The sequence below is a fragment of the Echinops telfairi genome, unplaced genomic scaffold, assembly GCF_000313985.2.
Source record: "Echinops telfairi isolate 266 unplaced genomic scaffold, ASM31398v2 ScPeMD7_7473;HRSCAF=8511, whole genome shotgun sequence".
NCBI classification, from domain to species: domain Eukaryota; kingdom Metazoa; phylum Chordata; class Mammalia; order Afrosoricida; family Tenrecidae; genus Echinops; species Echinops telfairi.
In genome coordinates, this window is record NW_022111377.1 from 1,836,897 (window position 1) to 1,853,400 (window position 16,504).

Genomic DNA, 16,504 nt, shown 5'->3' on the forward strand with positions numbered 1-16,504 from the left:
TGGACTTTTGAGGCTATATTAGCCAGTATTTTATTGTCCTGGAGGGGAAAGAGAGGCATATTGTTTATCAGTACTTTTCCCAAGGCTACACAGCTTGTTACTGGCAAGCAGGGAATGCTATGTCCACACTCTGTTGTTAGTTCTGTGAAGTGAATTCTAACTCCCCAGGGGGGTTTCTGGGTTGTCGTCTTTACCAGAGCCGATCTCCAGGTCTTCTTCCATGGAGAACCTCTCTTACTGCCCCGGGCGGGACCTCTTGTGGGTTTGACCACCATCTTCTCAGCAGCTGGCTTCTTAACTGCTGTGCCACAGTTCTCAAACCAAACCAGACCCACTGCTGTCGAATTGATTCTGACACATGGCTCCCTTAGGAGTCTGCCCAAGGAGCCCCCATGGCATAGTGGGCCATACCGTTCCACCACCAGCCAATCCAAGGGAGCAAGGCTAGCTGGGCCTGCAAAGACTTACACGCTCAGGAGCCCTAGGGCGTTCTACTCTGCACTGCAGTGTCAGTAGGTGCAGGAATGGGCTTGACAGCCACTACACTAGAGCTTCTTTCATTGTACTGCTCTTTCATGCCAGCTTTCCCTTCGGGTGTTTGTAAATCAAAACTCAGAAGAAAACGGCAACGTTGTAAAAATTTTAGGCTGAGATACAGTGACACTGTGAAGACAGAATTGAAGGAGCCAGCAGAGCAGTTCTGATTGAATAAACTGGTGAGGCGATAAAGAACACAAGCACCATGCAGAGTGAATGTACACAAGGCGGGTGGGGGTGGGGCCGTTTGAAGGTCTCAAAATTGAGCCCAAAGTTCACTCAAAAGTAACCAATAATGACATGGACTTATGGCACAGACTGGGACATTTATTACTGTCTCAAAATTACTAAAGCTAGTGAAAAGTATGGAAAGCATTATGCCATTTGATAGAACTTTAAAATGTTGATGGCTTTTAAATCGATCTGAAATATGTAATTTGATTTTATTGGCAAATGATCAAAGATACTTGGGGGAAGAAGACAGATGCCAGTCAACCTTTTTTTTTTTTTAAGATTTTATAATAATATCCATGAAATAGATTTGTAAAAAAATTGTTTCAAATGGAACAAATTAATTGTTAAAATCTAACTGTAGAAATTCTCTACAGTGGTTATACGATTATAGGTTTCATAGTCAGATTGCCTGAATTTGAATCCTTTCACCACAGCTTATTAGTGTATGACTTTGAGCTAGTTAACTTTTCTTTCTCCTTCCACTTTCCTCCCTCCCTTCCTCCTTTTATGAACCACAGTACATGAATTGTTGAACGTGTACAGATTAAACTCTTACGTGACTGGACATTTTACACAGACATTGGGGCATGGTGATGGGGCAAAACTTCCAATAATATTTATTGACAGTGGCAGACCCACACCTACCAGGTTAATACATGTTAATACATGTTATAATACATGTTATATACATGTTATAATAAAACAAGAAGGGCATTAAAATAGTAAGTATATGGTAGTCCAGACCCATCATTCACTGGGCACTTTCAAGGCAAAAGATCTGAACCAAAGTCCAGCGTCCACAACTTCTATACCCTTGGGCTAGCAGTCATATGCTTCTTCTTACATTAGGGAGTTGCAGCCTTACAATCAAGGGTTGGCTATAGGTGAGTTTGAGGTAAAGCCCAGTTCACTTAGTGGGGTTTCCGCATTGAGTCCTTCTGGCATGGCCTATGAAGGATGTTGTGTGGCTGCAAAGACTAGAGTCTAAAGTCCCAATAGTCTAGCACATGGCCAGGTCACCAAGGTCTAGAAAGAAACTAGATCATTTAACCTTTCTACATCTTAATTTTCTCATCTGTAAAAGGGGGAAATAATAACTCCCTCTTTAGGAATGTTACAAGGAATACATGGAAACATATAGCATGTGTTTCATATAACATATAGCATAATGCAGCCTTATAATACACAGTCAGAAAATGTTAGTGTAACCCTTTTTACCACTATTTTGACTGTTCATCTTTATGCTCATCCCTGTCCCCACTCTCATTTACTTCTCCTGGCAATAACCAGCTTCTCACCTATTGATACATTCTATTACTTTAATAATGTTGTAATCTGAATGAGGTAGTGTGGTTCGACCAGAAGAACCATGACTTAGAAATGAGAAGATGAACCTCTTTGACTGAGGCAAACTACTTTCCTGTCCCTTGGTCTTTCGCTTTTACAATGGAATAGCACCTGCTTTGCCTGCATCACTGCGCCCTGGGGGTGCTGTTGGGTTTGTAATGAAGGCCTGCTTTGTGACTGCTAACCACAAGTTCATAGCCCAGCCACTCCTCAGGAGAAAGATGAGGCTTGCTGCTCCCATTAAAAACTTAAGCCTCGGAAATCCTATGTAGGGGTCACAAAGAGTCAGAATCGATTTGATAGCAGTGGGTTTGCTTGCGTTACAGAATTGTTGAAGAAAAATATGAGATACTATTTAGATGAAATATTCTCCACTACCTTTGCAATTAAGCAAATTTCGTTTTAACTGTTGTGCTGTGATATAATTCCTACTTTGCTTTTGAACTTTCCAGAGTTTCCAAGGCAGTTAGAACTTGTTAGGAAAGCTGCTTAACCATAGAATGTTTTGCGTCTCAAGTAAGTGTGTACATGTTTGAATACCAATAAGCATCATTAACAAATCTGGCTAGACCAGAGGATGTATATTGGTACAGACAGGAACTGGAAACACAGGGAATCCAGGACAGATGATCCCTTCAGGACCAGTGGTCCTCCCTGCCTGGAAGAGAGAGGAATGTTGAATGATCCCTTCACGACCAGTGGTCCTCCCTGCCTGGAGGAGAGAATAATGTTGAAAATTACAATATACAGCCAAACACTGCCATAGTGGGAGGGTGGAGGGAAGGTGGGGTAGAAAGGGGGAACCGATTACAAGGATCCTACATATAACCTCCTCCCTGGGTGATGGACAACAGAAAGGTGGGTGAAGGGAGATGTCAGACAGTAAGATATGACAAAAGAATAATAATTTATAAATTATCAAGGGTTTGGGAGGGAGGGGGAAATGAGCTGATATCAAGGGCTCAAGTAGAAAGCAAATGTTTTGAGAATGATGATGGCAACAAATGTACAAATGTGCTTGACACAATGGATTTATGTATGGATTGTAATAAGAGTTGTACCAGACCCCAATAAAATGATTTTTTAAAAATTCTTTTTTGAGAGTCTTAGACTTTCTCTTCCTGTTGTATATGACTTGCATACATATTTGCTTCTTTGACTTTTACAACTTGAATTCCAGAAACATTCTTTGTACATTTTAAGTTTTGAGCCAGTTATATTATCATTAGTTTAATACTTTTCGTACTTGGATTTTCTTAATATTATCCTGTTTTATACTCATTATTTTATTAAGTCTTATTGGGCAGAAAAATGGAAACGCTATGTGCTGTTGTCCCTATATTCATTTTATGAAATGCAGACTCTGGAGGAGGATGAGAAGAGACTGAAAGGACTTTGAATGTCCCTGAGAGAGGGGGTGGGCAGAGATTAGGGTCACACAGCACCCTGTACATGCCACAAGGACACAAGGCAGCCCTTTTTGCTATAGAGAATATGTTTTAGGTGTATACGGAAAAAGGAAGAAACTGTATGGTAAATTACTCATACTACAGGGAATGGGTAAATCAAATATTTACAATTTGGGGAATGCCTGCATTTTAACAAAGATAATAGACTAATTTTCTTGTTATTTTAAAAACACCTTAATGGTATGCAAAAACTAGTCATATTTGACATTTTCTTGTTTATTCTACCCGTTTAGTATATATGTCTCATAATGGTTGAAAAGTGGAGATGACATGATCCAAATGTGCCATATTAAACTGTATCCTTCAGGAGAGCATGGGGAAGGTGTAGTTATAAAAACTTCTTAGACAAAACAAGTATCTTAAGGGAATGAGTCACTGGCTTGGGGCCTCAGCATCATAATATCTGGCGATGCCATGGCCAATTAACATAATAGAGTTCAAAAAGACAATGTTCTAAACCCTACATGAGTGAGACGTGATGGGGGACTTAATAGTTCATGAACGGCCAGCAAAGTTGCAATTATTGGTCTCTCCCTGCCTGGAGGAGAGAAGAATGTTGAAAATTACAATATACATGCCAAACACTGCCAACTTCTCTGAAAAGAATCACATCCGAAGGTCCCAGAGAGAGTAGGAGAAAAATTTGGACAAAACTCAAAATCAAAATAGAGACCAGGCTTACTAGGCAGATAAAGACTGGTGGAACTTCTACAGCCTATGGCCCTTATCCCTCAGGGTTTGGAACCGAACTCACCACCCCGCTCCATCTCCTACAGCCCCCTTCCTGTGTGAGAATAATCAACCATTTAAGATCAGAAGGGTAGCATTTACCCAAAGACCAAGCTCAGAGGGTTAGGAAAGGAGGAATGATGGAAATGAGAAATGCAGAGAGAACAGGGATACATGATGGTGCAGTGAGGATATTGCAATGGATAAGGTTTTAAAAATAAGTTTATGAAATGTTGAATGTAAAACTGATGATCGGCTTTGTAAACATCCACTTACCATAATTCACCCAAAAAAGTTATAAAAAGGAATCAGTTCCCATCTATAATGACCACGAGACTGTACATTTTTACTGAACAGACCGTTTCATTTTTCTTCCACAGAGCCACTGGTGGTGAGTGGGGTGGTGGGCTTGTACCACTGACCTTGTAGTTAGTAGCCCGGTGCCTAACCTACGGTGCCACCAGGGGTCCTTAACTAGTTAGTAGTGTGAAAATAAAAGATCGATATATTGACTAGTTTGATTTTAAGGTACTAGGGTAAGCTTTTGTCAGTTTGTAACCTTGCATTTATTTTTCTTTCAATAAGTTTCATAGGAGAATTTACAAAGGCATTCCCCTCCAGCTCAGAGGTGAAGTGTGGGCTTTGCTTCTTGAGATCCCTAAAATGAAAGAGGAAACAAGAGATCTTTATAGTGTGAGTATCTAAAGCTAACTCGTTATTTTGAAATTCAAAAGTAAGGTCCATTTCTTTTAGCTTTCAAGGTGATGTGTTAGATATTCATAGTATCATTTGGATTATATTAAAATTAAACTACTTTGGATTTTAAAGGCCCAATATGTTTCTTTGTTGTTTTTACTTATTTGTTTGTTGCAATGTACTTCATAACTTTCATATCCTTAAGCTGAACTATTTATTCTGTATTAATCAGTAATTTTCAAGTGCTTTTCAAATACAAGTAACTTAAAATGAACCATCAATGTTGGGGCATACTTGTAAGAAATATTGAGTATTACCTGATTGTAACCATTCCTTTCCAGTATAATTTTCTTTCTTTTTTTTTCCAGTGTAATTTTCATAAAGAGATTTACTAACGATTTTTTTGCTAAAAGATTTACAGTGTCAGCTTTAGGGTTTATGGGAAAATAATGGCATTTATCCAGTAGCTGTGTGTATACAATAAGCTATCTTTACATATGAAAAAATACTTTGTACTCAAGATTATTAATACATACGTATTATTGCCTTGGTGATTGGAAATGCTTTCCCCTAATTAGCCAGTTCAGTGAATTTACCTCTTTGTAATCCGAGTGATAACTTTTTAAACCTAAATTTTATGTCATCCTTCAAAAGGAATGAGAAAAAATTTTAAAGATGATAAAACAGTCTTAGATCATAAATTTTAAGATGCATTTCTTAGAAAATGTATATAAATAGAATAAATTAAAGTAGAAAATTAGAAAAAAATAATTGATAGCTTAAGGCTAAAGCCAATTATTGAAAAAAAACTTTAGAATGCTCTTTTGATATTTTTCTGTTTCTTTATATATATATATTCAGGTAAGGCTTCATGAAGTTGAAAGATAATGAGTAGTGGTTAATTTAGAGTTACTCATTTGTATGACTAGGAGATTTTAAATATTGCTCTTTAGATCCTGTACAGACTGTGAATTTATGTCTTAGAATTTTAGAGTTTGAAATTATTTTAGACTCTTGAGCACATATTTGGTTTTTGGGGTTTATAGTTTTAGGAGCCACTGCTACACTGAAGTATGCCTGAGATACCATATATGAATACAACCCCAGCACTTAATATATGTGTATGAACTATATAATAGGTGCTCAGTAACTTTTTTTTAATGAAAAAAGAAAGTCACCCTTAATCTAGTTGCTAGTAGTAGACTCATAGTCATAATGTGTATGTTGAGCTTTTTCTATGTACAGTAAAATTCCCAAAGCCTGGTTAACATGAGAGCCATTTAGTAAAAGACAATAGTTTAACAAATGAAAAAAGTTACTTGCTCAACAATAGCTATATGCTCCAGTATCATACACATTATTTTCATTATTTGTGCTTCCCTCAATATTACGTGTAAACCAACTCTTCCTATTCCACCCTGGCTTTCTAATTTTTTTTCTCCAGAAGTGTTATACATTGTACTTCACACATTTTCCGCAAATTGGATCTTCACCAGGACTAAAGTCACCTCTTCTTGTCTGCTAAGAGTGTACAGCTGTATTTTATCCCATCTTTCCCATGAGCTTTTTAAAGCCCTCTCATGCTTTAAAACAACAGTTCCTTCTTTACCTGGAAGAAAGCTAACATTATACGAGTACTTTTATGTGTGGGCGCTATTCTACATGTTTCGTGTAAATTAAGTCATTTTCCGCTTCCAACAATGCCAAGAAGCAAGGTGGATATTGTTGTTGTTATTATTACCATTATGGGAGTCTCATTTTACTGATGAGCAGGCTGAGCTTTGCGAGGTTCAGTGACCTCCCCAAGGCCACTGTATCTTAGAAGCAGGCAGAGGCCGGTATAAAATCCAGGCTGCCCAGCTCTTAGGCCGGTGCTCTCATTTACTCCTTTCTACTGTGTAGTTTCCATTGCATCTCCTCTGTGTTTGTCGCTCTGGTGCCCACGATGCACCTTAAAATGGTAGAGGCTCAGTGCGTAGCGGTAAACAAGCTTCATCTATAGCCTTACCTTGGCCCAATAATCTTGTAAGCCAAACCCACAATGATGTTGCAGGTTTTCATCTACATGTTTTTCACTGCATTTCTGCCCTCGGGTTTATGGGTTCATGAGGTTTACGTTAAAATGTCTATTTTTAATATTGTTGTGTCCCTCATGGATCTTAACCTACCAATCTCTGTTCACGAGAATTTGTTTTCCTCTTTTCATTAAGATGAATGTGTCTGCGTTGTTGTATGCTTTGCATTCGTTTGTAAGTATTGTGGGCCATGAATAATGCACCTCACTTGTAAATTTTATTCTAACTCACTTCACTGGACTCTTCTTCTGTTGGAGTTTGTCCTGTAGAGCAACTCACTGATACTGCAGATTGTTTGGGCGTTTTTCTCTCTCCCAATTAAATTTTATTGTAAAGCTTTTTAAAAAGTATGTCCTATCAGGCACGTTCTCCTCGTGTTTCTGTATTCAACCATTTGTCAGGAGGTTTATGGAACAATAATTGAAACCTCTACTATTTTTTCCCCCTTAGATGTTAAAAAAGGAAACATGTATCGGTTTTTATTTTGCTTTTTAAGCCACATTTTTGTATTTCCTTCTGGATCAGAGTTTATCAGAAATAATAGCATTTTGGTGATATTATGATTCTTATATAATACTTTATATATTTTCTCCATCTTGCAAAAAAAATTTAAAGAAAACCTACTGCTATTTTGTCAATTCCAACTCATGACAACCCCATAGGACAGAGTAAAACTGCCCCTTTGGCAGCAGAAAGCATCATGGTTCTCCCCTGAAGGCAGCTGCTGTGTTTGGACTGCCTGCCTCGTGGTTAGCAGCCCAATGTATAACTGTACCCCCAGAACTCCCTTCCATCTGGAGGACTCTCCGAAAAGACCAAATATTCTTCATGTTTTAAAAAGCTGCCGAAACTTTTCTTCTGAGGTCTCACCTCAAAACACTCACAAAAATATGTACACTCACAGAACACTTAGACACACACACAACTATTCCAGGCATACCCAGGTCCCCTTCTTCCCACTTTAGCTTCAACCAATCATTAACACATTTTTATTTGTACTTGAGATTGAATTTAGTATAAATATGTTAACCAGTACAGGATGGATGGATATGTATATATATAAATGCTTAGTTATGCTTACACACAGTTAAATATAAATTAATATAAATTTAATCTCCCTTCTGATTAAACATGGAGATTAAGTCTACTTATTTAGCTTCCTTTCCTGAAATGCCATTAAATTGACAGCACAGGGTGTTTTTTAAAGGCAAACTGCCAAGGAATAAGAATATGGGAAGAAAAGATAACAGCTACCCACTTTTTGGAAACCATAATGTAGATGTACATATAGTAATCTCAGTATGCTCAGTCAAGTGAAAATTTAGGCTGGTAGTGAAAAATTGGAAACCCAACCTGATTTATGTCCCCAGATCTCCAAAATATTTGAAAATTGCCAACACCAGCAGGTGGAGGTAATCTGAAAGACAGGACAAGTAGCTGAAAGCCTGTCTAAAAAGCAGTTAGGGCCCCTAGACGCCTCCCCCACTCTGAAGTTCTGTTGCTGGGGGAGGATAGCACAGAGCCTGCAGACGGACATACGGCATTGCTGAGGGTGGGACGGCTGTGATGAACGCAGAGGACTTGAGTACGCTGAATGTGGGACATGTCCACTCTTTACACCACTCAGCTCCCCAAATGTCGGCAGCTAGGTGCTTGTCTTCTAAGCAGAAGCTCAGAAGAGTCTTCTTTGAAGAATATGACTAACCAGTCAAGAGAACAAACCCACCGGGGAACACCAGTTTAACTGCCCAGCCAGATCACGGTACAATGAACAGTTTGGAAGCCCCCGCCGTTATACCCAGAGGTTTTAACCTACCTTTTAGGATTTTTTGACAATCCAATTTTTTTCAATATAAGTAGACAAAAGATGTAGCATTATTCATTTGAAGCCAGAAACTATCAGGAAAGACAAACCAAAACTAACAACTGGAAAAACAAACAAAAACGTGTGCAAAACTATAGAATGAGGGGGAAAAATTAAATCTGTCAATATCTGCAGAGACAAAAGTAGACATTGTAGTCACAAAATAAGTACATGATATTGTGAAAAAATAACCCAAGAAAAACAAGTTATAAGATGAAAAACTTATGAGGAGCGTTTGAAAATGAAAATATGAAGAATTTTCCCAGAAAGTGGATTAAAAACAAAAACACAATAACAGGAAATAGTGGAGAAAATTACATGACAAGCCAGGAGGTCTCACATCATAAAGAGTTCAAGAAAGAGAAAATGGGAATGGGGTAGGGGGATTAGGGTATCAACAAGGGAACTGTTGAAGAAAAGCTCTCAGAAGTGAGATAGGAGTTGCTAAGACAAAAGGCCGTGGATAAAAATAGGTGCATGTCAAGAAAAAAACGGCAGTTGCAGGATATAGACAAGACACTGGCTTATAGTGAGAAAAGTCAACTCCTCCCAATTAAAAACAAATGATTTCATATTTTGAAAAGTTAGAAGAGCAACACCAGAAGCTAAATGACAGTGAAACAGTGCCTTTCAAGCAAGGATATTCTCCAACTTCGTTCTACAGCAGCCAAACTCTATAAAGTGTGAGAGTAGATTCAAAGTTTCAAAAAAATGTATCTTCTGTGCAGCCTTCCCCAGGAGCTACGGGAAGTCATGCTCCTCTAGAGCAAGAGAATAAACCCAGAGCAAAGAAGATGGAATACAGGACCCAGGGCACTCCACATGAGAGAAAAGCGAAGGGATGGCTAGAGGCTCTTGAGGAGAGGTTTGAAGACAGCCGGGCAGCAGCCTCGCTGAGGATGCCACCCACACTGGAGCTGGGCAGAGTGATCTGAGCAAGACGACTGTAAGAAGATGAAATTGGTAGAATATTTACCCTGCTTGAACATCTCCAAAGGTGATCTCACAACTTAGTGTGAGTTTGGGACAGAACTAGTGACTGACAAATCAAGAAACAATGCAATATGTAGGTAGCTTCAAGGAAGACAGACTTGTGCAGGAAAGGAAGGAAATCAGTAGCGACTATGTGGTTCAGCCATGAAGAGCTTTTACCTAATTTTATAGCACAAACTGCAGGATTGAAAAATAGACACAACTCTAACTATACTGGCAGATTGCAAGGGGGAAAAGGTGGAAAGGGAGGGAGAAGGGAGCTGCAGAGATGGAAACCTGCATGGAAGGGATGCTGGCCTTGTGAACCTTCTAAGTTTGGTTTTTGACCACAGCAATGATTTTCTTAAACTGAAAACAAAAAGAGAGAGGGTGGTTTATTTTAATATTTCTTAGAGACTTTCACTAATGGATTCTATTAAAATGTACTTTTAAAAAATGTAATTTCTTTTCCTCTTCAGAAATTAAAGCACAGAGCACGGGGTTGTTCACCTGACATCAGACAAATTGACCTTGATGTCAACCGCACATTTAGGGACCATATTATGTTTAGAGACAGATACGGTGTTAAGTAAGTACCATTTAATATTGTTAAATGCCAATAGACTTGAGAAGTAGTCTCTATCAAAACCTTTATTAACATCAACTTCTGTAGACTGCAATTTTAATTCAGGTGCTAAAGGTTTTTAACCTTTTGTAGATTGTTTGAGTCTGTTGTATGAAACTTAGAACATAAGTTAACTTAAATGTTTTAACCTTTTGATATAGTAGGTACTATCCAATTGGAATTTTATAATTTTGGAATTAGGAAAATATATGGTAGATATTTTATTTAAAATGTTATAGAAAAGCAGTGTTATTCCTTGAGAACTGTAAGTGGTAAATATATTCATAGTACTCTGATCCTATGCATAAATGAAACTAAAATGAAAAAAGGAAATTATGTTGCTCTTATACTAACTCAATATAGAAGTCAGAGCATTAGTATTACACATTGACTGCCATGGAATATATCACTGCTATGACAGTTTATGAAGGAAAGACACAATTTTGCTAATACTTACATGAGAGAACAACCTGTAGGAGATATACAGTGAGAGTGCTTTGCAAGCTTATATATTTGTGAGGGCTGACAAGGCAAGTCTGAAATCCATAAGGTAAGCCATCAGGTTGGAACTCTTGGGCATGAGCGGAAGCTGAATCCATGGGCAGAATTTCTTCTTCAAGAAAGGCTGAACTGGTCTCTTAAGGCTTATTGATTCAGACATAACCAGGTTATCTGGGATAATCTCTTCTGTTTATAGTCACCATCGAAATTTGTACTCAGTTGAAGAAGTGGGTACTGTGGCTTAGCCAAGTTGACATATGAAACTCTCACACTCCACCCCTCGTCAACTTGGCACTTGTATACATTTTCTTAAACTGTTCATAATCTCCAAATAAAGATAAAAGATAAATATAACAAGTGACCCTGAATTGTACACATAAAAAATGTTGGTTTGGTAAATGATTTGTTACATATATGCTCAAAACACACACACACACACACACACACACACACAAGAATGTTATCACTACTGCTTAACATGATACACTAATCTTGTTACAAGTAAAAATATACTAATTTTTCCATACAAGAGGAAGCACAATCTTAGATGATTCATGTTCATCCTTCTCACTTGATATCCTGTAACATCGGTATTGTGACATAAATTGAACTATTGTTGATTTTTGATTCATCTTTTGTTAGATGGTAGCGGATGAGAAAAAGAAAACAAATACTTGGTTAATGTATATTCAAGCATTTATCACAATACGCAGAAGAAACACTCATCACTATTGCTGTTCTAGGAGTCCTGGTGGTATAGTGGTTACGCACTGCAGATGGTTGGCAGTTGGAAACCACCAGGGGCTCCGAGGAAGAGAGATTGGGCTTTCTACGCCTGTAAACAATCACAGTCTCGGAAACCCACAGTGGGTCGCTATGAACCAGCATTGATTCGATGTCAGTGAGTGAATGAGTACAGTTCTTATTTCAACAGCTCAGCATATGGTCATGGCTGGTATTCAGAACTATTGGCTTTTCACTATCAATCCATGTTCCCATTTTTCTCAGCAAGTAGCCATCAATAGTCTTGCCTGAACTGGGTGGTTAGAGTTTTTCACAGACCAGAATTATAAAGCATGGTAGATATCCTGTAATTCAGACATACTTTTCCTTACCTCCATGTGTGATACCCAGTTCTCCTTGATAACAAACGTCAGTCAATAGAGTAGCCCCCTTCTTTGCCTATTGATTCAGAAGCATGAGAAGACTAAAGTGGCTGAGTGGCAATTTCAGCTTCCAGTTCAGTGGAATTGTTCTTTTGTCTTCTGATGGAAACATTTCCTCCTTTGAAACTATTACTTCTAGATCAGCAGGACCCATGATTACAGACATAGGAAGCAAAAGTATTGATAGTGAATTATTAGAGATAACTAACTATGGTGACCCTATAGGGCAGGGTAGAACTGCCCCTGTGGGTTTCCGAGCCCATAACTAACTCTTACTCGAGAAGAAAGTACCATCTTTCTTCCAAGAAGCGGCTGGTGGTTTTAAACTGCTGACCTTATGAATTGCCACCCAGCTCGTAACCACTGCTCCTATGTCACCAGTGCACCTATTAGAATGAAAGGGTGACATTATTATATATAATAACAAGTCTTAAAATTACTAAATGATAATTAGAGTTAATAATTATCACAGTTAACATTGTTATTATTAGAGATAATAGTGACTCTTACGTCACCCCGTCATTCACCTGTAAATCCTGAGTGAAAACAACTAACACCACAGACTGAACACTGACTTAAAGCATATAATATACAGTATCCTTGAGGACAATACCTCAGCTCCACAAGGTATTGCCATGCAGCCAGTGTTGTCACTAAATCTTCAGAAGGCCATTCCACTATCCTCTTAAGCCTTGTGCTTTTATGGTGATGATTTTAGAATGAGAACATTAAACCAGAGGTCAACAAATATGGTATATAATTTTTCACCTAACAGATTGAATGTTATCTAGTCTCAGTTTTAGACTATGTAGAGTATTATGTAAATAACTTTTTTATTACAGTAGTAATTGTATTGGTATTTATTTACTTTCAGCTAACTTGTTTGTTATAAAAATGTTTATAATTTAAAATATGTGAAATAACTTGTGTTTAATGTACTTGTTTTTCCTTAGGCAACAATCCTTATTCCATGTCCTTGCTGCGTATTCTATTTATAATACGGTAAGTTAGAGCAGTTGGCCAGCAGTTCTTTGAGTTGTCTTCTCGGGAACTGGCATCACTTTTCTAGTTTTTCTTCTCAGTGCTAGATCGTCTCTACAGTCTCTTAACCCCGCAGTAATCTTTCTATAAACCACCTGTAGGTAGGTGATCTCAAACTAAACTCTTGGGTAATAGATCCTACTGCCCTGTCCTCCCCACCCCGCCTCTCTCTCTCAGTTGTTTTGCTATTTGATTGGTTTCAGTTTTTAAGCAAATGAAACAGAATGAGCTTCCAGGGCAGGAAGTTGGGGATGATGCTCATACAGTATTGGTAATATGGATCTGTAGGATCTATTATCCCTGTCCCTCATGCTCTATTTGCTCCGTGGCTCAGTTTTGTATTGTATCAAGGAACCTTGTAGTATTTCTAACTCCATCTTATTTTCCACCCTGCTTGATGCTTCCATTAGAAGAAAACACATAAAAGGCTGCTGACAAGAATGCTTCTTCCCAGAGTGTTATTGTAGTCAGTTAAAGATTGACTTTATGTATAAATAGAATTGGAAAACCCCACCTGGCTTTTCTTTTGTGCTGTGGAATTGCAAGGGCCAGAAAAATATTTGCTTGACTTTTTAGGTAACTCTTCATTGCTCTTGAGTAGTTTGCCTTTTAGAATCACGTTCTAACAATTAGGTAAGGTCCAAATAGGGCAGCACATGCACGAGTTGCTATTCCCAGGGTTGACGATGAAACAAAACTCTGGCTATGGAGCATACTATTCTTGAGGCATTTACCACTGTGGAGGGAAAAGGTAAGTTGGGGAAAGGTTCATTAGTGTTGAACATGATGTGGGTGTTAAATAAATGCTGTTGACTGGTTTCAGGGAGTATAACTTTTGAACCTTAGAAGTATAATTTCTATTATTATTAAGACCTTTATAAGTTTACAAGGAACAGAAAGTCACTAAAACGAGGGCAAGTTAAAAAGGGGGTTAAGGACTTCTCGTGGAAATGACACACTATTTGGGCCTCATAGGAATTAGAGCTGCAAAGTTGAAGCTTTCAATGATAGAGATAGCAATCTTTAAATGATAGAGATAGCAATCTTTACGTGTCTCAGGTCTCCTGGTGCCCCTTTGAAATGTATTCTTTACCATTCTATCAAGTATATACCACCACTTCAATGTAGTGTGTGGCTTTGTTTTAATTTCATATCTGATCAGTCACTCTCAAGTAATTAATTATCCCCGCCCCCGGGTCAAGTGCCCTCCATTGTTCCATCAATACTGATATCTATGGTACAAGCAAGAATCACAAAGGTGACACCCTAAGGGAGTGACTAAGAGGGGGTTGTGGGCATCTCTCAGAGAGGATGTGGGCTGGGTGAGCATCCTGGAATGTGTGTTCTTTAGAATTCAAAAATGTAGACACAAATCAAATTGGTGATTAAAAAAAGATCTCACTTCCATTGAGTTGATTCCAATGCATAGTGACCCCATAGAACAGGGTAGAACTTCCCCTGTAAGTGTGAGACTGTAACTCTTTATAGGAGTAGAAACCCTACAAACCACTGACCTAGTGATTAGCAGCCTGACATGCAACCCAGACACCAATTGGGAAGTGTAGGAGAAAAATAGCAACAATTGAGCAAAGATGAATATACTGAGCTGAGAAACCATACATGAAAAAGAAATGTAATACTAGTATTGCTCTTTTTAAAAAGTCTCGTAGTATGGAACAGTAAAGAAGTATATAGCTGTAGTCATTCTTGATTTACTCAGCATTTTACTCTTACAATATGTGGCATAGTATTATAAAGAAATCATACTTGCCAATTAATGTGGTGTTAGGCATTTTCTGTTATTTTATAGATCAAAGTTTTAATGTGCCTATGCATATAATTTGATTTAAATTTTTTTCCTTTGTTTTCATGAACTCTTTAGGAAGTTGGATACTGTCAGGGAATGAGCCAGATCACAGCTTTACTCCTTATGTATATGAATGAAGAAGATGCCTTCTGGGCCCTGGTCAAACTATTCTCAGGACCCAAACATGCCATGCATGGTGAGAAAATGCCACCTTTCAAAATGGAATAGACAAGGGGCAGCATGTAAAGGAAAAAATAAGAAGTGCTTAGTAGAGCGAGTATAGCAAACTTAATGACTTGTTCAATGAATAAATATTTATGACTCATTTCTTCAAATTTGTTGTTGTTTAACTTTTCTAAACATTTTTGTTCATGTAGGTTTTCCTCTAATGCTTTATTAAAGTATATTGTTGGCACGTGAAAATTCTTATCTGACTTATCCCCCATCAAAGGAAACTAGTTTAGGTTCAGAACAATTTAGAAAATAAAACTGTATTGGATAAGCAAGAGATGCTTTCAGTTCAAAGCTTTTAAGCAGTTAACAAATGACCTGTTCAGATAAATATTTACCATTGTCAGTATTTTGTGATGCATAATGCTGTTGAAAAATCACAATTGTGAGATGACACTAAGGTCTTTTAAGGAAATGGTGCATAATAATTGGTTAGTTTTATATTCCAAATGTTGTTGTGTTTTGGGTTTTTTTTTTAGTTTTATTTTCCAGTCATAAAAATGATGCCATTTTAAATAAAGGGCTACTAATACATTCTAGGCAGTTGCTTGCTTAGTATTTCAAAACTTGCCGAAGTGTTTGGGTTTTGGAATATCAGTGCTTTTTAATACTTTTTTCTTACATTTGTCAAGCATATGTGATCAACTTTATTTTTAAAGAGCTTGGAGTACAACTTGTCTTGGAACTAAAAGTGGCATTTGTCCGTGTATTGTAGAGATTATTATTTCCCATGTGGTGATACCAAATAAAGAATAATTCCAGCACTGCTCAGGGATGGATCACTTCTGAAGTTAGAGACTCTTTTGTTATGGGGCAGTTTTTTATGATGAACCCAAAATGTTCAGAATATCAAAGTTTGTAGAATTGTTCTCGTGAGAGTAAAAGTCACTCTTGTAGAAGCAGGAATATTTAAGAATGATCTAAAACTAATAATTTTCATGTCAGTCACTCCCAATTATGTGGTGGTATGTGTGTGTTGGGGACCCCACCATGTGTTCAAAGTGATGTGTTTTCAGAATGATGGCCTTCTGCATTTTGCTGGTGAAATTTGTGGAGGTACTGTGGGACTCTGTGTGTGTGTGTGTGTGTGTGTGTGTGTGTGTTTGGATTTATTTTCTCACTCTTCAGTTTAGTTTTTTAACAAATACTATCCTCAGCTCACCCCAGGAGAAAGTGGATGCGCTCTGCTCCCATAAAGATTACAGCCTTG

The 16,504-nt window shown here is 37.9% G+C and overlaps 1 protein-coding gene across 2 annotated transcripts in view; it reads left to right on the forward strand.

Annotated features, from left to right (window-relative positions):
- The window catches only part of USP6NL (USP6 N-terminal like), a 182,659-nt gene that overhangs the window by 138,418 nt on the left and 27,737 nt on the right, over positions 1-16,504 (forward strand). For both annotated transcript variants that reach the window (XM_045285596.1, XM_045285595.1), the window contains 4 exons: positions 4,902-5,009; positions 10,403-10,512; positions 13,169-13,217; positions 15,139-15,259. In XM_045285596.1, the coding sequence (XP_045141531.1) occupies positions 4,902-5,009; positions 10,403-10,512; positions 13,169-13,217; positions 15,139-15,259 (388 nt within the window). The remainder of the gene's footprint in view (positions 1-4,901; positions 5,010-10,402; positions 10,513-13,168; positions 13,218-15,138; positions 15,260-16,504) is intronic.